The sequence below is a fragment of the Leopardus geoffroyi genome, chromosome D2 (genome assembly GCF_018350155.1).
Source record: "Leopardus geoffroyi isolate Oge1 chromosome D2, O.geoffroyi_Oge1_pat1.0, whole genome shotgun sequence".
Lineage (NCBI taxonomy): Eukaryota > Metazoa > Chordata > Mammalia > Carnivora > Felidae > Leopardus > Leopardus geoffroyi.
The window spans coordinates 28,619,145-28,643,822 of record NC_059334.1 but is presented as its reverse complement, the minus strand read 5'-3'; the positions used below and the strand labels follow the sequence as shown (position 1 = coordinate 28,643,822).

General features: G+C 36.9%; 2 protein-coding genes and 1 pseudogene across 5 annotated transcripts in view; 1 reads left to right on the top strand and 2 right to left on the bottom strand.

The window, feature by feature from the left end:
* The window catches only part of LRRTM3 (leucine rich repeat transmembrane neuronal 3), a 167,187-nt gene extending 162,690 nt beyond the window's left edge, over positions 1 to 4,497 (bottom strand). The window contains exons 1-2 of the mRNA XM_045437560.1: positions 3,515 to 4,497; positions 1,621 to 3,152 (exon numbers count right to left, since the gene is read on the bottom strand). Of these exons, the coding sequence (XP_045293516.1) occupies positions 1,621 to 3,152; positions 3,515 to 3,518 (1,536 nt within the window). The 5' untranslated portion in view covers positions 3,519 to 4,497. The remainder of the gene's footprint in view (positions 1 to 1,620; positions 3,153 to 3,514) is intronic.
* CTNNA3 (catenin alpha 3) overlaps positions 1 to 24,678 on the top strand; it is a 1,797,955-nt gene that overhangs the window by 794,898 nt on the left and 978,379 nt on the right. The window lies entirely within an intron of this gene.
* On the bottom strand, positions 21,872 to 23,001 carry LOC123576581 (annotated as a pseudogene).

The window sequence follows — 24,678 nt, the reverse complement described above, 5'->3', positions numbered from 1 at the left end:
GTTAAAAAATAGCCATCCACTTTTTCTTTTTTGCTGCAGTGATTTTGTTTTGAAAGAACAGGGACGTGGTTAAAGATATGGGGCTTGGCAAGCCAAATTAAAGGAAACAGACTCAATGTTGCAATTCCTGATTTTTGCTCCTATAATAGGATTGTTCATTTTGGAGGTTGAAAGAGGATACAATACAGACCAAAAACATTTTTCTAAAATCTTAATGAACTGTGGTCAAAGTTACTTAAATACAGAAGGCATGATATTTGTGCTGCAGTCAATAAACTTTCACCTACGACATAAAAACATGCATGCAGTTTGCAGATTGCCAGCAGGGTCCGTACAGATTCATACTGATGGATGAGTTCACAATATAGATGAACATAGGGACACTGTAATGTCAACAATAGAAAAGCAAAAGACAACTGCCATAGGGTTGGTATTTTTTCCTCTAAGATTTTATACCTTCATTAAGGCATTATCAAAATCATTCTTTTCAGTGAGGCTGTTGGTGGAAGGCATGTCTTGGAATGTGTTCTCTCTTATGCCTCTGAATGAGGTGTCAGTCATTAGGGGACTAGTGTGTGCAGGACACATAATGGAACACAACAGGACTGTCTTACAAATCCCAGACAGAAGAACAGACAGAGCTAAAGATTCCACTCACTACATTAGAGTCCTTGAAAGAACTGGAAAGAAATTCTGGTAAGCTCCCAGCCACAAGCAAATAGCAAGCTGCCTTCCCATTTGCAAGCCTCATCTCTGAAAACTCCCTAAGGTGAGGAACAGTGGAGAAATCTGCCTCCTCAAATTTGCTTCTTGGTTATTTAATTAAAAAAATTTCTTTTTAAATTTAGGCTAATTAAAGGCTAGGAGAAATTGACAGTGAAAACTCTGATTCGATTTTACAAGAATGGATTTCAGAGATAAGGCTTCAAGTCTAAAACTTTGTATTTTTTACCATCTCCTCACATTTTTCAGTTGTCTATTTGCAGCATTTTAACCCTTCAACACTTTTCCCTAGGCTTGCTTTACTGTAATTCAAACACCTCTGGAAACTGCCCGTGGCACTTCTTTAACTCAGCACCATCATGTGATAGTTTCCTTCAATTTTCTTTTTAAGCCAGACAGTGTTTTTAGGCTCTGTTTCTAAATGTTCCTGTAGTCAAGCATTCTCCTGGAATCAGTTCAAGCTTCAAGTACCTGGGATCATTCACTTTTTCCTTGATTCACCAGTGAACTACAAACCTTCTAGAACTGTAGATTTGGTCCCACCCCAAGGCAAATAACAGCAGAGGTGGGGGACTACTTATGAAAGAAGTTTTATCTTAAAACAAGTGAGATATTAATGCAATCAATCAAGAGTCTTATACAATAGGCATTCTATTAAACCAGAGTTTGAGCTTTGCATTGATTGTGGTATTTAAATTTCAGTGGGTTGATTTTGTACCAGAGGAAAATGACCAGTATTATGAATGTACTAAAATGGACCAGGAAGGACCTTGCCAGCAAAGCAGGAGGGAGAGGGAAGGGGAGGGGGCACCACGTTCCCTTTATAGTCACCAGAGTTCAATAAAGCACCACTTATTTCCCAGCTTTTAAGAGCGCTTTTATCACAATGGTTCATACCTCACACTCCCTGGAGCCTGATTTGTTATAGGTGCAGGGTCCCGTCCCATTCAGCAGCATCTCGCTGGTCTCCGTGTTGGTGGGTTTGTAATCTACATAAAATTCCTGGGTGCTGGGAGTCATTTGCTTTAGGGACTGTCTTTTCTTTTTCCTGTGCCTTCGCATGAGGGAGCGCTGCTGCAGCTGCTTCATGCTCGCAGGGTACCGCTTCCATGACACGTAGATAACGAGCAGGATGACGAGCACGGACAGGAAAAGGGCCACGCTCCCTGCGATGATTTTATGGAAAGAGATGTGCTCAGTGTCAGCATCAGTCTCTGGGCCAGGCTCCGTGGCTCCCACCGTGGGGGGCAGAGGGGGTTTGCTCTCGTGCTTCGGCCTGGGGAGTTTAGGCTTAAATGTCGGCTTTGGGAGAGCCCTGGCCAGATCAAACCTCTCCGTGGTACTTTTGCCACAGATGCTGTAGTTCTTCACTGCATCGATCACGTTTACTCCTTGTAGCTCTTTGGGACTGGCACAGATAATTGTATTCTCCCTCAGACCTTTAAAACTTTTCAGCCAATTTACCAGAGAACAAATATTTCTGCTGCATTCCCATATATTCCCGGCGAGACTGATGTCATTGAGAGATATCCAAGAATCCAAAATCTCTTGACCAATAAATGTGAGCTTATTGGAATCCAGGTTGAGGCGCTGCAGATTTGGGACACACTGGAAAACACTAGGTCCACTAAAAGCTTCAATCTCATTGCCTGACAAATCAAGCCTTTGTAACGAGCTCCAGGTCCAGGACATGGTCTGTCCTATGACACTGATTTTATTCCACTGCAAGTAAAGGTTCTGAAGGCTCACCAACCTTGGAAAAAGGGCCAGGTTGAGCTTAGAAAATTGATTGTGCTCCAGGTGAAGTTCTTTGAGTCTGATCATGCCAGCAAAGACATTCCTGGCTAAACTTCGGATCCGGTTATATCCCAGGTCCAAAAGTTCCAGATTGCGGCAGTCTTGGAATATTCGCACAGGGATGGTTCTCAGGGAGTTAGACCGTAAATGTAAACTCAGCAGCTTCCGCAAGCCCCGAAACTGTTCAGATCCCAGAGAATGCAGCTGATTATAGGACAGATCCAAGTTCCTTAAATTTGTCACAGGTCTGAAGGTATTGTTGAGAAAATAGGAGATTCTGTTGGAACTCAGAATCAACTCTTTGAGTCTGCGTATTCCATTAAAAGCATTCTCATCAATATTGCTGATATGGTTATGGTCAAGGTACAGCCAGGTGAGCTGGTTGAGCCCTTTAAATTGATTATACTTAAGTTTTTGAAGGCTGTTATAGCGAAGGGACAAACCTAAGCAACCAGCAGATATACTTGAGGGTATCTCCTGTAATTTCTGAGATTCACAATATACCATTTTGCCTTCACACCTACAGCCCTTAGGGCATCCTCGTTCGGCAGAAGAAAGCATTGTCAGTAAGACAGTGGGGGCTATAACCAGTGCTACAGCTGATCCGCTCAGTAGCCTAATTACATTGAAACCTGGAAATAAAAACAACTTAGAAAAGTTATCCCCCCAAAAAGGAATTCATTTATTTTTAATCAAGCAAAAATAGGCATGTATTTTCTTTTTTAAAAATTTAAATCTAAATAACAACATTTCATATCAAATATCACCTCCATGAAATGTAAACAGAATTGTTTTTAGGGTTTTTTTTTTTTTTAGTAGTTAAGCAAGGAAACGTGTCCACTAAGCAATTGAATTTATAGTCTTAAGGACAGAAAGGTAATCTCTAAAATAATTAAGGCAGAATTACAACACAGACTAAAGGGTTTTGTTTTTGTTTTTGTTTTCGTTTTTTTTTTTTTTTTAAGAAGGAAAGAAGAAAAATGACAAAACATACCCATCCTTTGTATTGTTCAAAGGTCGTCCTTAGGTCTTTTGCTTTGGCTTAAGGGGCCACTTGCATGACAGCCCCTGTCAGCTGCACTGTAGTGAGTCAGGGCTCGCTGACACCCAGGAAGAAAAATTGGACCCCTTGGGAGATGGACCGATTTTGGAACATTATTCTTTGCCAGCCACGCAGAACACTCCAAGAACAAATAAATTCCAATACCGCATTTGTAGCAAAACATCAGAATCTTCCTAGGTAATAGGATCTTCGTGGATATTACGTTTTTGCATCTTTACAGTTTTTTTGGGGGGGGGGTCGTTAAAAAAAAAAAAAACAAAAACTGGCTTCTACAATTTCTTCTTATCGGAAAGCATGATGTATTCCTCCCGGCAACGTGGGGCTACCTGAGCTGCCACATCTGTATTCCATAGCCCAGCATTCTGGTGGTGAGCACCCACTTCAGCCACAGAGCTGCGTTGGAGCCCAGGAGGCAGGAGAGCCCCGTACCGCACACACGCTCAGCTCACTTCTGCAGACTGTCATTCTGAAAGCTGCTCGGACTGTTGCTTTGGTTTCAGTGAATGCAGTCTTATGTAAAGCTGCCCCCAGTGGTGAAGAACATTATGGGCATGTGCAGAAATGCCTCTCTTTTATCTTGCAAATGAGCAGGCTCTCTGCTGGAAAATGAATGATTCTTTTGGGTGGCTCAATGGGAACTGAATGGTCACCGTAATCAATAACTAGCAACATTTTCTGTAATTTCCGAGTCTTGTTTTACAATTTGGCAATGTCTTTATTGTCTGCGTCCCCTTAATCGCTAATCATGTACTGCCTAGAGTTTTTCTGGAGCTTGACATTAAGTTCACAGACCGAATGTCAATTTTTCTTCACCTCAACATAGGCTTTGAGCTGAAATTTATAAAGTGAGTTACTGAGCTTTTCACAGAGAAGCATTAACTGCCTGCCCATTTGACCCCTTGGAGTCACAGTGATTGTACTATGCAAGGTGTCTCAGGATGCTAGAACACATTTTGGAATAGAGGGGATAACTAATGACATATAAATTAATGTGTCCAATAGCCTTTCTGGTTTTCCTACAAAAGAAATAATTGGTTTAATGACTTACGGCTGAATTTGATGTTTTGGTTGCTATCATTTGTAATTAGAAGAGAAACTCTTTTTAGTGCAAGTAGAAGAATCAAGAGATTATTTGGTTCAGTTTACTGATGCTGCTATTTATTGTCCATTCATTAGATGCTGCTAATAATATTTATCGAACACTTCCTAAGTTGTTGTAAATGAGCTATCTTGTATCTCTAAACAATATTATGATGTAGGTCCCATTATAACCTTCATTTTAAAGATGAGGAAACTGAGACTTGGAGAGAGAACTTGCTGAAATTCATAAAGTTAGTAAGTGGCAGATCTGAGATTCAAAACCGTACCTCTCTCAGACTAGAACCTCTAACCACTAGATGATCATGCTTCAACAACAATGTTATCTTCATCTTAAAATGAGTCAGATGAAAATTAGGCTGATTAAGGACACTGAGGCAAGGAAGCTGCAATAAAACAAAATAAAATAAAATAAAATAATAAAATTCTTGATTCTTAGTTTTGTGTAAACTTCTTTGGTATGATTCTTTGAAGAAGTATTAAAAAAACTAATGAGAAGCAGTTTAGTCTAGTGATTAAGAGTATGGATTTTTGCACCTAGGATCAAATCCTGGCCACGATAGGTTACTTATCTTCTGTATGCCTCATTTTCTCTTCTACAAAATAAGTATGATAACAAAAAAACATTCCATAGAAGGTTAGAGAATTGTCAACTTAATATCTGTAAAGTACTTAGAATAGTGTGTGGACAGGATAAACCTGTGTTAGCTGTTATTGGAATATCAACTTTATTTGCTGTCATTGCATATTGTTTAGTACTGAATATTGACTATACTATCATTAACTCACAAAAAGCCTCTTCAATGAAAATATTTATATTGTTCACAATGGATTTCTAGGATTCATTCAATCTTACCTTCTTTTAACAAGAAACTTCCTAAATCTCCATCATTTCAACTTTATCTTTAAAATGAATCTTTTGGTTCTATGGATCATAACTAGATCATAATTAATGTTTGATTCTTTTCTTCCCTAAAGCAGAATATAGTAACATCTGTCACATAGAGAAAATCATTTTGTTTGAACATAAATAGTATACCTGAAAAAGTTTACCTTGTTAGTCTTTGTTAGGGGAATTGGCTGTGGAAAACCACAGAGAGCTTCCAGATTCTCTAACAATGAGAAATTTCACATTCTCCAAGAATGTTACTCATGGCAATCAGAGGGGTCCCACAGAAATAGTCCAATGAAATCACCAATTCCTCAGTATGCTATGAAAAGGGCAGTGGTCCCCCCCCAAATTATCATGGTATCATTGCATATAAAGCCCCCAGAGAGCTTGTTAAAAAGATAAATTTCTCAGTCTTCCCCCCAAGATTCTGATTCATGGGATGGAAGAGGCTGCACTTATCAACACTGATGGACAAGTAAGTTTAAGGAATGCACTGTAAGGGAGTGATTAAAAATAATAAATGTTCCCCTAGTAGGAAGAGAGGGTATAAAAGTTTATGACATTGTGATGCAAGTTCAATGAGGATAAAGGTAGTGTTTTGTCTACTTCAGTTTCTCTAATACCTAGAACAGTACTTGACACATAATAGACACTCTATTATTAAATAAATACATTTTTATGCGGGTCACAATTACATTTGATATAAGACAAACTGGGTGTGTAATGCTAATCTTGGGTACATGGGATTGATTTCTGCAGTTCCTGAGTCAATGATACTGTATACAATTTTGGAGAAAGTGTTCTTAAAGAATGTATGTAAAAAAGGCAAGAAACCAGAAAGTGGAAATATTTAGATGGTCAGCAAGTGATCTTCACTTTTTATGTAGATATCTCATTTTCATGGTTAAATTACAAGTGGCATAAGAACAATAAATATATCTTTGAATATTCCCTTTGACATGTTACAACTTTTATCATCTCACATCCCAAACGGGGCTTGACAACTTGTATCTATTAAAACATACCGAAGGAAATCATATCTATAACCCCCCCTCTCATATCTTCATTGCTTGGGAGCCTCTGATTTTTCTCCTTACTTTCCTTGCTTCTCTATGGAAAGTAGCCTTTGAGATGTCTGTTTTGCCTAACAGCTACAGAGCTCCTCTACGATGGCTGGAGGTCCCATCAACTTCGTGCTGCTTCATTTTCCCTCATTCCCTGGTGACAGGAACACAGAGGAGCCCACTGAGAATGTAATTCTCTCACTTTGTTTTTCCTGGGAGAAATCTTGGATTATTTATGATGAATAACATTTTTTGCTGTGTCCCATACCTTAGTTTTCAGCCATTTTTCTGATACCTTGGCTTCTGATCTTATCTTGCTCCATAGTTCTGACTTCACATTCACCCCTTTAATCTCATAATTGATATTTCCTCTTAATATTGATCATTGGTTTCTTTCTCAGTAGTAATCAGGTGCCTTTCTTGGACTGGGTCTGACTCCAAGTACTCTGCAAGGCCCCTACATTGCCACTAGCCCCTAAGCTGGCATCACCACCAGGTCTGTCTTGAATCAATGTAATCAAGAGCATGGAGGAAGACCATTCATGGGGTGTGGAAAAATCCCAAAATAAAATAATGCAATTCAAAGAAGACTACTACTTGAAGCTGCCGAAATTAGCCCAAAGACATAGGGTGGTCTTTCAAAAGAAATAGAAAACAACTTTATGTTCTAAAATATTGTAGTAATATGCTATTGCATTAAGTTTACCCTCCTTTTACTTGTTGACCATAACAAGATGATTAGTTCTGATTTGCCTTTCAACAGAATCAAATTTATACTACATTATATGTTTAAAATTCTCTTGCACTTATACCACATGCAGAAACAAACCATAAACTACCTGACAAGTTAAATATTCCCAAATGAATCTAGGACCTTAATGATTTATACAATTACAAAGCATAGTCATTCACCTAAAGACTTTTCAAAACTGTATTTATAGTACTTCAAATAACTGCACATATTTTGTTTAAATTGGGTAAATAAATTCAATCTCAGTGTATAGTGTCCAATTTCAGTACAATATGAAACTGAATTGCCAAAAAAATTAGAAAATCAGGGTTTAAAGAAGATGTAGTGATATATTAACAATGGGTTGGTCTTAGAGATTTCATGCATTAAACAAATACATAGTTTGGGTACATAGTTTGTACTAGATGCTGGTCCAGACACTTAGAATGCATCAGTGTACAAAACAAAGATATAAGCATTTATTCTAAAGGGATGACATGAACAAAAACATAAATAACATATTATTAGGTAACAGGTACTATAGAAAAAAGAAAAGTGAGATTAGGGACGATTGGGAGTATAGAGGGTGAGGTAAATTATAAAGTTTTTTTTTAAACCCTGTTAGTTAACACACAGTGTAATGTTAGTTTCAGGTATAGAATTTAGTGATTCAACACTTACATACAATAGCTAGTGCTCATCACAAGTACATTCCTTAATCCCCATACCTAATTTAACCCACCACCCCCACCCCACCTACCTTCCCTCTGGTAACCATCAGTTTGTTCTCTATGGTTAAAAGTCCGTTTCTTGTAATGTTAAATTGGGATGGTTAGGGCCACTAAGAAAAAGTGGCTTTTTGATCAAACCCTCGAAGGAGATGAGGTTGATGACCTTAAATGTATATGGGGGGTGGCTTGTCTAAAGGCCCTCCGGTGGGTGCAGATCATACGTTCAATGAATAGCAAACAGGCCAATCGGTCTAGAATGGAGAGAGTAAGGGTAGAGGAATTAGAGATGAAGTCAGAGAGGTACTAGGTCCTGGGTCATAGAGGGCTTCATATGCTATTGAAAAAACTTTGACTTTATTTTGGAGAAAACTGGGAACCAACTCAAGATTTTGTGCAGAGTAAAGCTATGATCAAGTTACCCATTGAAAGGATCACTCACACTGCTGTTATGGGAATAAACTCTAAAAGGACAATAATAAAAGCAGGGAGGTCAGTAAGGAGGCCATTGTACCAATCTAGGAGAGAGATGATGGTGGCTTTGACCAGTGTGGAAACAGTGAAAATGATGAGAATTGGCTAATTACTGGATATATGCTTAGGTAAAATTTACAGGAGTTTTCTAATGGATTAGAAGTGGAGATAAAGAGAGAGATTAAAGATAATTCCTATTTTATGAGCTGAGCAACTAGAGGGATGGTGAAGCCATCAGCTGCGTCTGTGGGTCAGCTTTTGGGAATAGGATCAACAATTCTCCAAAATAATTTATAAATAAACTGTGGAAACACTAAAAAAAAAAAGAGTCAATGCATTTGAATTAACTTAAAATTTGGCTCTCACTTTTCTTCAATTTTGTGAGGCTTTAATTTTCGAAAACATCATCTTCATATTAGGCCTCAAAGGACCATAATGTATTTTAAAATATTTTATAAAATAATTAGCAAAATTAGCCACTAAACAATAGCAACATGGATTTCTATTCAGATGGCCTAGGCAAAGGCAATGTCTTTGCATATGGCCTTGGAAGGCAACAGAAGCAAAAGCTTTGATGAAAACTGAAAATTATGTAAAGACCAAATACAGGGACATTTGGACTAAGTATACTGGAAAATAAATTCAGTGAATCCAAAATGTCTTTCTAAAATAATTTAGAGAATGACATATACTTTTTATTGCATGTGTCAGTTGACATTTGGAATTTGGAACTGATTCTGGGCAAACTTCTCAGGGTTTCAGTTTGCTTATCTGCAAAATGGGACTCAAAACCTGTGTTGTAAATCTCGAAGACTTTTATTTAGGATCAATTTCCATAATTTATGTGTAAATACTTTGTAGACTATAAAGTGGTATAAAATGTTTCTGGAATCAGAGTACCTTTGTGAAAATTGATTTTCTTTGATTCTGTCTAGGTTCTTTGGTCATCAGCATATACTGCAACAAACATGTATCAAGGGGCACTAACATGGTCAAGAATGGAGTCAGAATTTGCCAATTAAAAAAAATTCTTCAGTATTCCCTTTCTACTACAATTTTAATACCACAACCATTTATTATACTGCATACATTGTTGTCATTCAGTGTTCTAAGTCATGAAATGATTTCACCAATAAATGCATGTGATTGAGATATTGTAAAGAGATTAATGTTTTTGACTCAGTTACCTTATCATAGAGTTGTCAGAATGCTAACAGAGAGTTCCCTACAGCTATGAATATGATTTTATTTCTAGTTGTTAGAATACACATATGCATTTGTACATTTGTAATTATATCCTGATCTTTCATAAAGGCATTAACATGTCTCTGAAATATCCTTAGTTTCCATCTGCTTGCTTCAAGGGCTCTATTAAAAACCCTGTTTGGCCACATATGGTTATGAGTGAACATCTCTGGCTTAGATAAATGGATAAAGAAAGTTCCAGGTCTGACCGTTAAAATGGTCTTTCAGTGTCTTTCTCAAATGAAGCAATTCAAATGAATGAGACCTTATAAGGTTATCTAACACATCTCCTTCTCCCTCCCCTGAAGGCACATTTATGTTGTAGCACCAGTCTGTATTTTGAGGTTTCATTGCGTCACTTCTTTCAGAGGTAGCCCGAGGCTAAATTTGGGGATAGGAAAAAATAACAGACTCTTAAAGTATAACACTTAGTGGTAGGCTTCTGAAGACTGAAAAGACTATTCAACCTTGAGGAAACAATTGTTTTTATTTTTTAAGTTGAATTTAAAAACATACACAAAAGTAAACAGTATGATAAACATCAACTTCAACAATTATCAATATTTTGCTATTTTTTTTTATCTTTCCCATCCCTCTTCCCACATACACACACCATTTCCCCCCCTAGAGTATCTTAAAAGCAAATCTCAGAAATCATGTCACTTTACCCGTATATATTATAGTATGCAATTCTAACCAATAGAGACTTTTAATTTAACCATCTAGCATTATTACACCTAACAAATTAACAATAAGTTCATAAAGATGGCTTGTAGTCAAGAATCAAGCAAAGCACAGATACTGCATTTGGTTTTCATGTTTCTGAAATGTCTTTAATTTTATGATGCCATTGATATGTTGGGAGATACTGGGTCATTTGGACTTTACCTTGGTCCATGCTTTGTATTTGGTTGATTGCTCTCCCTTGTGTTATTTCATTTGCAATGAGTGAGTTTTAATGACATACATGTTGAGCAAGAGTCCCATTTATTAATTGAAGCAGGAAGCAGGATATCCAGCCCCATAGGACATCTATTTACTTTTGGTAGCAAATCTGAGACTTGCCAAACTTTTGTGTGAAATGAGACTTAGAGCTCAGAAAAAAAAAAAATGTGTTTCTATCTTGTGGTATTTATAGAACCAGGGAATTCATAATTGGTTAAATGGCAAGTTTGGGAGTGAGAAATAATATTAAGGTGCCATGACTCTATGTTGGTTTAATGTTCATGTTTACCAGTATTTCTGTTCTCCACTTTCCACACACTTGCCTTTTTGCCTGTAGTCAGCAAAAGCAATTATTTGATGCTCCTTGATAAGCAAATTTGTTAATTTTGTATTGATGCTGAGGTGTTCTTCTAACAAAATCTCAAAAAATTCAATAGAATAGCAATCAAAGTCACTTATAGTCATTTATATTGAGAGAAATCAGTTTTCTAGCTTTTCATTTAGAAAAAATTCCATGAAGGAACATGGCAAGCACCAGAGCCACACTGTAAAATTTATAGCCCAGATTTCTTATACTTTCTCATAGTAAAATAAAGAAACTTTAGAGTAGCTATAAATGTCTCTTAACCAAAATTGCACCTTAATATTTGATGTTCTATTTCCCATGTATGGCTGTGCTTTGAATATAAAGGCAATATTGTTTAAATGGTATCACAGTAAACATTTTGCGATATTTGCTTCATATATATTCCGACAAAACAAGAAGTTTTAAAGAAAAAATTTCTGTTCTGGTCCATTCAGATTACTTTAACAGAATACTGTAGATTGGGTGGCTTTTTAACAAACAGAAACATTTCTTACAGTTCTGGAGTCTGGGAAATCCAAGATCAAGAAGCCAGTAGATTCTGTGGCTGTTGAGGGCCTGCTCCCCGGTTCATAGAGACGTCCTCTTTTCTCTGTAACTTCACAGGACATAGGGGCAAGGGGTCTCTCAGGGGCCTCTCTTATAAGGGTATGAATCCCTTCATGAGGGCTCTCCTCTTATGACCTAATCACTCCAAAATGCCCCACCTCCAAATACCATCACACTGGGGATTAGGTTTCAACATATGAATGTGGAGGGGCAGGGGGACACAAACATTCAGTCTACAGCATGTTCTATTGTATTTTTAAAGGATTGTAAAGAATAGTTTCAACCAGGTACACTAGTATATTTTAAAATTTGCCTTCCTGACAAATATATCAGCATTAAGAATTAAATTCCCCAACCACCAGACAGTGAAAGATAATAGAAATCTTGATTTGGATTAAAAACCATAATTTTCCATTGGTTAATTTTATTTTTGTTTCTGAAACAGTAAGTCTGATATTTTAAATTTTACCCTGCAGACCTAAAAGATATTAAACTTCTGAGAGAAGAGAAACTCTGCATAGGTTTGCAAGGTAGTGGCAGAGAATAGGAGCTATGGGTCCTTATATTACACTAAAATGTATCAGTCTATTTGGGGACTCTCTTAAAGGGCCAGAGAAACCTTCTTTGTATTGCTAATGCTTAATCCTGATTGAAAAATAGTTCTCTTAAGAGTGCAGGGGGAATGCTTAGGAATCTCCTGTGGCTAACAGCAGAGCCCCCAAGTGGCAAAATTGTGACTCAGACAGAAATTGACTTAGTCCCTGGAAGCAAATGCCGCGGGCCCTTAATAGAAATAAAGTATCTTTATCTGGTCCTGAGTTGAGAGTTTATTTTTTTACTCAATGAATATTTATCAAGTGCGTCCACTGTTTTTTGTGCTGAGGATACAACAGTGAATAAGACAAACTGCCTACCATCAGAGGACTTGCATTCTAGTTGATGAGATAGTAAAAAATAAACATCATAGGCACACAATGTCAACTAGAGATGAGTGCTATGAAGACATAACAGGATAAAGGCTAGTGACAGTTTGATAGAATAGTCAGAAAATCTCTAAATCCCTTTCTGAGGGCTTTGCATTTGAGAGCAAGTAGGAGGTAACTCACGTGACCCTCTGTTCCCTGAGATGTAGTCTCTCTTTGGGATTTTCACTGATCAGCACCAACATCTTTACAGCGGCTTCAGGCTGACACTGCTCCCCCATAGACACTGTAGGCATGTTCTCTTTTTGGAACACGTAGCACAGATGAACGTTTAAACGAAATTTGAAGTAATTAAAAAAAGTAAGAAATTTAGGAGATAACACAAAAAGAACAAACAAACATAACTCATAAAATGAATCTTGCATAGACTTGGCTTTCTTAGATCTGGTTTTCTTTCTTTCTTTCTTTCTTTCTTTCTTTCTTTCTTTCTTTCTTTCTTTCTTTCTTTCTTTCTTTCCGTCTTTTATGTTTGTTTATTTTTGAGAGAGGGAGAAAGAGACAGAGTGTAAGCGAGGGAGGGGCAGAGAGAGAGGGAGACATAGAATCTGAAGCAGGCTCCAGGCTCTGAGCTGTCAGCAGAGATGGGTTTATGGTATTAGCTTTCTCAATGTAGTTTAAATTAATAAAAAAAAATTAAGGTTTATTCAGTTTTCAGAGAGAGACCGAGCACGACCCGGGAGGGGCAGAGGGAGAGGGAGACACAGAATCCGAAGCAGGTTCCAGGCTCTGAGCTGTCAGCACAGCATGATGCAGGGCTCAAACTCATAAACCATGAGATCATGACCTAAGCCGAAGTCAGGCGCTTAACCAACTGAGCCACCCAGGTGCCCCTGTACTTGAAACTTAACGTAACTGAAAAATGAAAAACATTAAGGAATCATTGAGAACTGAATTTTATGTATATAGTCTGAAAAGCAAATAAGAGACAAGACTTGTATTGAAAACATCCATATTTGCTTCTCCTTCTCAGCTTCTTCACCAATTGGTCTTTTCAGAGTCAGTGACTTTATTTTAGCTGTTATGTTTTTTCTCATAATATTTCTGAATGTTGATATTTTCATTTCTTGCTATTTTAACTGAAGATTAATATCATGTTCTCTCTCACTTTCCTACTTCTTATGTTAATACAGTATTAAATAGTATCTAAGATGACTATGTAAACAAAGTTGTTACTGGATTAAGTGGTGTACTAGATTATGTCTGCATTCTGGTTCAACCTTTCGGTTTTCTTGCAGTTAGGAATTATTCCTATTTTCTCTCTCCCCCCTTTGTTCTCTCTCCTATCTCTTAAATTTGCTTAGTTTTTTTCTGTACATAGTGCTAGTTCTTTTTCCCAGTATTTTAAAAGATTCATCAAGTGCTTAATGTTTCCAAACACTCAATTCAGATAATCCCTTCCCTTTGCAGCATTCTGTTTTTCTAATATGTGATAGTAGTTGTATCTAATAATGCCTGCTAACCTAGTCTTCCCTTTCTGCATCCTCCCCTTTCCTGGATCCCATATATTCATTTTCTTAGTTTACCACTCGTTTTGTTGAAACATGCACTCTAGTATATTTCTAAGAAAATGTGCATGTGATATAAAAACTCCATGAGAAACTTATTCTCACAGTTTTTGAGGCTGAAGTCTAAGATCAAGGTGCCAGCATGTTTGGGCTCTTGGTGAGGTTACTCTTCGTGGTTTGCAGATGGACATATTCTTGCTGTATCCTCATATGGTAGAGAAAGAGATCTCTCTCGTGTCTCTTCTAATATAGGCACTAATCCCATTCGTGAAAGCTCCACCTTCATGACCTAATTACCTCCAGAAGACCTCACCTCGAAATGCCATTCATTTGGGTATTAGGGCTTCAACATACGAATTTGTGGTGGGAGGCAGGGGGACACAAACATTTAGTCCATAGCAGATAGCCTCTTGGTTTCTTGGGCTGAAGATGTGGATCTGGCACTTCCCATGAATACTTTAAACCAGTATCCATATTTTTAGTCACCCCATCTTCCGGAGGCTCTCAAGACTGTTGCACAATATAGGGTCTTCCTTCAGTAAGCACTTAGGTGAAGCTTTCTTGACTCTACTTATTTGTAATATTGTCTATGTTTTCCAAAACCTTGTAGACATTGTTCATTCATTCTTATCTCTACTTTCATTTGTATTCATTTGTCATTACATGGGTTTTAAGGGGGAAGAGACAATAAAAGTGTGGAATCTGTTGTGTTTCAGGATGAATTTCGCATGACAGATTATAGACATGGCAGTGATGACAGGAGTGTGGGAACATTTCCTCAAAAGAATGAGTTTATAATTTTATAATGAAATAAAGAGAATTTTATGTATATGCTTTCTTAAGAAACCATATACTATACTCTGAACTGAAATATGGATCTGTTTTTCCACTTTTTTATATCAAGATTTTGGTTTCAATTATTATCACTTCAGAATGAATTTTCAAACCAAAACATATATATATATATATATATATATATATATATATATATATATATATATTTGGCTCTTTTCAAATTTATGTTTACAACTTAATAGTAAAAAATTAGAAAAACTTTAACTTGATGTATATGTACATGGTGTGGGGGGGTGTTGTGTGTATATGTGTGTATGTATACGTGTGTTTATATTGCTAAGAAAATACAGTATTTCAAATAGGCAACTATTTATTTATGATCCAAGTTTGTATCTTCTGATAGATAAATGTGTGCTTGTATTAAAAAAAATAGGAATAGGTATCTCATAGTCATATAAATTATTTCTTCTATTCATTGGCTATATTCAAGACCAGACTTTTGCTTAAAGGAAACAGTCTACATTAATTCTTAAAACTTTTTTTTTAAATGTTTATTTATTTTTGACAGAGAGAGACAGAGCATGAGCGGGGGAGAGGCAGAGAGAGAGGGAGACACAGAATCCAAAGCAGGCTCCAGGCTCTGAGCTGTCAGCACAGAGCCTGACACGGGGCTCAAACTCACAGGCTATGAGATCATGACCTGAGCTGAAGTCAGACGCTCAACCAACTGAGCCACCCAGGCGCCCCTACATTAGTTCTATGTTTTTTTTCTCTTTATGGCATTAGTTAAAATCATGCGGACATTTGATTTGGTATATGTAACTTTAAATCTTGGTAATTTCCTTCTGAAGTACTCTAAGTTACTCTCTGGAGAAACCAAAATAAGTAAACATGTCATCACATGTTTAGGCCATTAGTCCAAATTCTTAAACTTTGTAGGTTTTCTGTGGATACTTCTAAAAGGCTTGAGAGGTTTCATATAATTTCAAGTAGCTTACAAGCTTTTGCAAGTTAAACTTGGAAAATATTATTGTAATACCAAGTAATAGTGATATAAAGGCTTAGAGAATCATAAATCATAAATTGGAAAGGATTTTGAGATTATTTTGTCCAAACCACACTTTACATATCGGAAAACTAAAGCCCGGAGAGATGGAATAACTGGCTCTATTCACGTATGACATGGGTACAGGAACTTTGCATGCAACCTAGATCCTTTGACATTAGTGTATTTTTTATAATGTCTTGTTTCTTGAATCCAAACCAAAGTCTTTAAATCATGTGAAAAATAATAGCAAACATTAACAAATAGATTTTTACCTAGCCTCAGATAGATTTATCCAGACAACTAAAACGTAAAATCATTTTTGTTAGATAGAAATGAAATATGTTTTAAACTATTCTTTATGTTTATTCGCTTTCCATTATAAAAGCAATACATATGTATTAAAAACATAGTAACCATGCTGTCACCATCCAAGGGCAACCCCTACTAGTATTTTGGCAACTATACAGATTTTTTTGTTACCTTGAATTTAATGCATCACATTCCTTGAGTGGGCTAAACAATTATTTTAAATACCTTTCATTGTTGGAAACTTAGTTTATGGAACAATCTTTATTGATGTTGAATCATTCAGGCTCACCTTCCTTTAAGCACTGAAACGCAAATTATTATCTCTGAAAAGGAGATAAGTAACTAGTATTCTAATATGCATGGTCTCTTTCCTATATGGCTAACAAAATAAAAATGTTACCCTATGCCAAGGGATAAATAGAAAGTTATCCCATGCCAAGGGATAAGGTAAAGAGAAAAGAAGTTTTGTTGTTGTTGTTGTTGTTGTTGTTGTTGTTGTTGTTGTTGTTGTTTTGAGATTTGATAAGTCTTCAGTGTAATTACATGAAGGTCAATCCAGAATTGTCTGACTTCATCCCTAAAACACTACCACTGATTTGGTTATGTTATCATTCTGCTTAAATCCTTTGACTAGCTCACCATCACCTCCGGTGAAATAGCAGATTCATCCTCATGACCCACAAGGTTCTTCTGATTTGATTCATTTGGTTGTTAGATAAAATAAAATAATCAGCTGTCAAGAAGAGCAAGAACCTTATTGGAAGGGAAGTAGCTTCATTTCAGTGCCTTGCACTTTGCTATTTTCCATCTGTGTCACCTTTCTTGTGTTTGCCTCTGTTCTGCCTCCAAGCTCTGACTTATTTGTAGTGTTTGAGTCCTATGGAGTTGGCTTGCCATGTTGTCTTCAAAGCATACATGCTACTTCGTGACTCTTTCAGCTTCCCTCCAAATCAGTTTATTCTTACAATCTTTTCAATTTAAAATTTTAGAGAAGACAAAGTTGATCCTTTTGTGCCAGGTCACCTCATAGGTTGCTATCTGGTTTATGAGTTGGTTGTTCTCGAATAAGGTGGTCAACCGAGTCTAATCAGATGTGACACAGAGTTGAGAGTCATCATGAAGTTGGCAGGGTCATATTGTATAAGACAACTTGGCAGGTGCTCTAGGTGGGGCCAATTGTAGTTATGAAAGACAGTGAATATAACCTGATTCAAAGATCCTTTGCTATTTGGTCCAAATCTACACTTTGTCATTACTTCTAATATGCTACGCAACCTGTGATCCAGTCACACCAAAGGATTTATCATACTCTGAGCAAGCCATGTTTTAATCATGCCTTAAGTCACTGTTTATGCTATTCTCTCTCATAAGAATAGCCTTTCTCCATTATCTATCAGGTGTAATTGTCTATAAAATATACCTGAAATGTTATATTCTCCATAAAACCTTCTCTAGGAATTTTGGTAACTTCCTCATTAGCAATTTTGGGTTGTATACTATAAGCATATGACATATAAATACATTGTATTATAATCGTTTATATGTAAGTTTTTCCAACAGAATATCCTTTAAATTTAGGGATGGTGAAATCTCATTCATTTCTAAATATTCTAGTAAATATTTAGATAACACATGCTCAATGTGTGTTTCTTGAAGGGAAGAAATCAAGATGATTCAAGGGGAGATACTTCTGTAATAAGGAAGAGTCCCTGGAAAGAGTACCTGTAGCTGATTCACAAGTCTGTGTCACCTAAGATATGCTCAAGTATTAAGGGGGATGTATGTACTAAGTATGATGAACTCTCAAAATTTGGGTCAAAGAACCAGAATACTGTTGTTGTTTTTTTTTTTTTTACCATTTGCCGTCTCTGTTTGACTAAGAAGTGTTGCAGATGGATTTTCATTGCTCCTTCATTCCCTTCCAACCTGAGAAAGAAATTTTCCTCTGAGGGCACTTTCGTTTGTGTCTGAAGGCAGTGACCTTGTGTTCTCAGAAAAACAACTCTGTATTTGGGGTTGTTTGTCAACATATGCAGGGGCATTTTGGGGACAAACTCTTTTATTTGGGGCTGTTTACTCCTGTTTCTTACCAATAGTATTATTTCAGGGGGCTTTTTGCCTCAACTGAGCTTTCATTAAGGACCTTACTGGAATATCTGTGGCTTTTTAAAAAAGCTTGATGACAATGTCAAGAAGCCTGGCTTTAGAAACCGGCTCTAAAAAGCCTGACCTAAGGGATTGTTTGTAATCTGGCTGTTGTGTGTGTACTTTGTGCCAGTTCCCATTCTAGGTGTTGGAGGTAGAATTTAAGAGAAAAGAAAAGACACATTTCTATACTCATAGTGTTTATAATCCAGAACAGCATACAGATAAATGACTTGTTATAACGTGGGTAGTGAGTGCTATCATGAGAAAAGCACAAGATGCTATGTGACTTCATAGAAATGGCACCTATCCAAATTCAACTTTCAGAGAGAAGAACTGAGTTAAGTCCCAGTAAAGAAAAATTGCAGTGTTAAAAGTGAATGATTACGGAAAACGAATGACTAATACATTTAGCTAGAGTAGTATTGAGCATAATTTCTGATTTGTTTTGTAAGTTGTCAGTTTATTCTCAGGAGAATGGATGTAGATAAGCTATGGAACTTAACCTAACTAGTATTCAGCTTGGCCAGCCCCTCTGAGTAAACATCTGTAACACTGGTCAGTGAAAAACCAGGTAAGAATTATTGGTCAGGATTTTCAAAAATCCATTTCAGGGCATCTTTGGAAGTCTGTACTACCCTTTCCTCCTAAACATACGTTAAAACAGATGAGGTGCAATGGTGACAGCTTGGATAAGATTCTTGTCCACGAATACCATAACTTGACTGAGACAAATGTGGACCTGTTGTCAGAAATAATTGTATCTGGCAGCTTGTATGCTGCAAAAAAACTGGCATGAAGTCACATTGTCACTGCAGAGGATTGAGGTCGAAGCAAAAGCACTTAAAACCATTGTGAGATGCAGTATACGGAAGGGAAAAGTTTTTATCTCATAATGCAAAATCAATATGGAATCCTGATCCAACTTTTTTTGGTCTTTCCCCTGGGAAGATTTGGTGTCTTAGGCAGTTTATGCCAAGCAGCCTGCCATGTGACGTGCACTAACTTCCTTTAGACTTTTCAATATCACAATCAATTTGAGGCCATCAGATAGAGCTTCTAGCCAAGGCTTTCAAGCAGACAATTCCCAGATGTGTTATGTGTAGTGAAGCCAAGATAATGTCTTCTGGAATAGTAATGTAACTTCTCTACAAGATGCATCCCTTATGGAAAACAAACCAAACCAAACCAAAACAAAACAAAACAAAACAAAACAAAACAAAACTCATGTTGATGTTTTGAAATTGGCCTTAAAATTTTTAGTCGGTTTTCTCTGATAACCTTCTCCATGTCTACTTTATGACAAAGAATAGTTTGGGTTCTTATTAGTTTAATTGTGTTATTTAATCAGCCTGAAAATAACAATTAAGGAAGGCTTCTCTTTTCTTTTTTTTTCTTTTTTAATTTTTAGAGTGAGAGAGAGAGAGAGAGCATGAGCAGGGGTGAGGGCAGTGGGAGAGAGAGAGAATCTTAAGCAGGCTCCACACAGTGCAAATCCTATGTGAGGCTCGACCCCACAACCCTGGAATCACGACCTGAGCCAAAATCAAGAATCAGACACTCAGCCTACTGAACCAGCCAGGTGCCCCAAGGTGTCCTTCTCTTAACTAATCTTCCAGTGGTAGTGGCATGCATATTTTGGTATGTGTTGGGGATAGATATTCTCAACTATTAGATATTGATGATGTTCTCTGAAATATAATTGATGACAGAATGAGTTGAAAATTTAAATCATGGTGCCAATTCATCAGATATATTAACCTCACACTTCCTATGTGGTATTGAGTACCTAATGTACCTAATGAGGTATTGAGAGTTCCAAGTTGGGCAGGAACATAATACAGGTAACCTCTTGAAATTTGAATTTCAGGAAACAAGTGAAAAGGTATCATCTTTTTCAATTCAGTCCACAGCAACTATTTTTTTAAAGAGATGAGAAAAATTATCATTTATTTGTATATTATGGATTGTCCACCTTAAATATCTAAGAAATTATATTAGATTTGCTTGAAAATCAGATATTAGAACATTAGATGTTAGACTTAAAAGTTATTAGGGGCAGAAAAAGAATAATCAGGAAAGTTAAAAAGTTACATACACAAAAGCAATTGCTTCCTATTTGCTTTCAAACTGATTATTGTTAGTAAAGCAGAAAAAACAGTTCTAAACTGGTAAAACAGAAAAAGTCTTGTAAATTATGATGGCCTCTGATTAAGCTTAAGCAGTGCGTACAACCTATGCCAAGAAAGTAGAAACAAAAGCAGCAATGATAACAAGAATGTTACTGAGGAACAGAATGTAGAGAGATAATAGGTTTCTGGATTGGAAGACTCAACAGGCTAAATTAATCTGTATATAAATTCAGATTAATATAAATGAAACATGAAAAAAAATTAAACAGGAATTTTTTGTGTTTAAGTCTGTGCTTTAATAATAGCTTTATTTTTGAGTATTCTGTTACATAAATTTCCAAACATAGAAGTAGAGAGAATAATGAAATGAACTTCCGTGTACCCATCACCCAGTGTCAATGTCAAAAATTATTAGCACATAGCCAAACTTTATTTATTTATACCCCCAATTATCACTCCATCCTCATGGATTATGTTGAAGCAAATCCCAGACATCATATAATTCACCTATATGTAACTCTAAAAGATAAGAACTAAAAAAAAATGTATTGCTGTGATGTCATTATTCCATTCTAAAAAGTTAGCAAAAATTTGATGACTTCAAATCAAATACCAATCAACATCAAATTCAGTATGCATGCATGCAACATACATATTTGGCTGCCTTTTTTTTTTTTTTAATCAGGGTACAAACTAGATCTTCACTTTGCATTTCATTGGTATACATCTGAAATCTCCTTTAAACTTTAAACTCTTCTCTCGATTTTCCCCTTGTACTTTGTTAAAGAAACTGGGTTATTTGTTTTGTGGAATTCCCCACATTCTGTGTTTTGCTACATGCATCTCCATGATATCAGGTAAAAATTTCCTCTGACCTCATTTTCTATGAGCTATATATCTAGACATAGAGGTTTAATCAGATCTCAGTTTGATGCTTTGGCAAGAATACTTGATTCAGCGTGTTGGATTCCTTCTGCTGCATCACACTAAAGAGCCCTTAGTTTCTAATATCTCTTTATTATAATGTTAGGTTAATCTACAGGTTTTTATGTGATTGGCCTGATTCATCCATTATAAAACTTAAAAAAATTTAATGTTTATTTATATTTGAGAGAGAAAGAGAGAGAGAGAGAGGGAGAGAGCGAGAGAGCGTGAGCAGGGTAGGGGCAGAGAGAGATGGAGACAGAATCCAAAGCAGGCCCCAGGCTCTGAGATGTCAGCATAGAGCCTGATGTGGGACTCAAACTCACCAACTGGGACATCATGACCTGATCCCCAGTTGGACACTTAGCCAACTAGCCACCCAGGCACCCCCTGATTCATCAATTATAAATCGGGCTCCCAATCAGTTTTTCACCTGATAGTTTATCTGTTACTGATGATTATTACATAGATCTATTTGTTCAATAGGCATTGCAAAATATTAAGATTCTAATTCCATCATTCCTTTTTCATTTATTGGCTGGAATTCTTCTATAAATAATAACCTTACTGTATCAAGTGTTTATTTTGAGGCACATACAGGAAAGGCTGAAAAAAATACCTGATTATTTCCCTTTAAGTTTTCAGAATAATAGGCCAGTTCACTAAAATTCTGGAGATTATTATTGAATTGCTTTTAGGTATCATTATAACTTCATGGATCTTCTCATATTTGATATTTTTCAATCCACTTCAGTTATTGTTCTTTATGATCTTAAATTTATTATCTCATCTTTGCCAATAGGAATGTCTTCGGTTTTTTTCTTAGGCAGATAAAAGGTTGTTTTATTGAATAACCGATCTGTGTAATTGCTGAAGCCACTATGTATAGACAAAAGAGAGGGAGTTTTATTTCTTGGTCTCTTCCTCCTTGGACAGAGTCTTGATGATTTCCTCCTTCTTTGCCTGGAGCCACTCTTCATGGTGCTTGCATGCTTCCTTGTTCTTAGCCCTGCAGGCCTCAGCTTGGTCAGCCGGAAGCTTCTTGTGAGCCTTGTGGGCCTTCAGCTTGTGGATGTGTTCCATGAGAATTCACTTGTTTTTGAATACATTCCCCTTCACTTTCAGGTACAAGCTGTGAGACATGTGGTGGTCAATCTTCTTAGATCCAGATATCTTCTGAGTAGCTGGTACAGAATTCTCATCGTCCTCATCCAGGTCACCTTCTCAGGCATTCGAGCAATGGCAGTACCTTTTCTCTTACCAGTGGCTACATGCCTGTCCTTCTGGTGGGCCAAAATATTTTTCCAGCACTGGCCCAGAATGGACCATCCTAGACTTTCTCAGCCCATCTTTGTTCAGTTTCTGGACATGCTGACAGGAGTTGACATTGGCGATTTCACTGGTCTCACTGTGGTCCAACCAGACCTTCTTGTCGCCACAGAGTAGGAAACCGGGGGTAAGCCTCTTCTGATGCTTGAGCATACTCATGGCTGCCTTCACTGTGGTGAAAGGAAAGACAAGACCTCTTCAATTTTGTTCCTAAGTCTTTGTGAAATGATCTCTGTGGTCACTGATGCATCCTCACTTTTTGGTATGACAAGCAGTCCCAAGATCTTCTCTTCTATTTTCTGTCCAATCCAGGAAACAGCCATGTCTTTAAGGCATCTTGGTATCTTTTGTGGGAAATGGTGTTCATAGTCCACAATTTGGTCACTGGGGATGCTCATAGCTACTTAATTGGTCACTGTATCTAGGACTATTCTGTAGAAATATTTTAAAAGAGGAATACTTTATATTGATATTTCCATACTTTCCATATTTCCAATTCAAATTTCAGTTTATGGGGTTTTGCTTGTAATTTTTTTCATTTGATATGTTTATCTCTTTTCTCTTAAACTGAAAATCTTAGTTCCATATGACTGCATATATATAATAATTTAAGAATAACTTTAGAATAAAAGCAGTAATGGGGTGCCTGGGTAGCTCAGTCAGTTAAGTATCTGACTCTTTGTTTCGGCTCAGGTCATACAGAATCTCACACTTCATGGGTTGAGCCCCATGATGGGCTCTGTGCTGATGGTGAGTGGCCTGCTTGGGATTCTCTCTCTCCCTCACTCTGTCCCTCCCCCACATGCTATCCCTCTCCTCTTTTCTCTCAAAATAAATAAATAAATTAAATGAAAGAATAAAAACAGTAATATTATTAACACGGTGATTAGTAAAAACAATTTAAGATTTCTTACAGTTCTTGGTTTATGGTACTTAAAAATAATTCATATCAATTCATGCCCAGTTATATAGCCTTGTTTCATTGCTTTTTATTTCTATGGATTGTTTTTTTAGTTTGAATTAACTTTGTTTAATAATCATTTAAAACATTATTATAGTTACAAAGTCAAAACCTCAAAGTAAAGCACATTTGGAGAGCTCTACCTTCTCTACCATTGTCCCTCTCTCGTGGGCATCACCATTTTTATTAGTTTTTGGTTTATCTTTCCTTTTTTTTAAAAATAGATATAGCTATAACTCTATACATATACAAATTACTATTTCTCCATTCTTTGATATAAGGTAGCATACTATAAATGATTAAACACCTTGCTTCTTTTTTACTGAAACAATATATCCTAACAATATCTGGTAATACCTCATTCGTTTTACAAAGCACCTAAAAGTCATGGCACTCTTTGTGGACCAACATGCAATATTTACATTTGAATTTTTTTTTTCAACGTTTATTTATTTTTTGGGACAGAGAGAGACAGAGCGTGAACGGGGGAGGGGCAGAGAGAGAGGGAGACACAGAATCAGAAACAGGCTCCAGGCTCTGAGCCATCAGCCCAGAGCCTGACGCGGGGCTCGAACTCACGGACTGCGAGATCGTGACCTGGCTGAAGTCGGATGCTTAACCGACTGCGCCACCCAGGCGCCCCTACATTTGAATTTTAAAATAAAATTTTGCCAAACTTGTTCCTGCTCTAAGCTATTGTTTATAACAGTGCTTGATATATATTGCCTCCATTAATCCCCATGACTTCCTCATCAGGAAGCACTTGTGCGATCACCATTTTATAAATGAGGAAATTGACATATAAAGAGATTAAGTGACTTTACCAGGGTTTGTAGGTAGTGAATGGGCAGGGCTAGATTCACAAATAAGCAGTC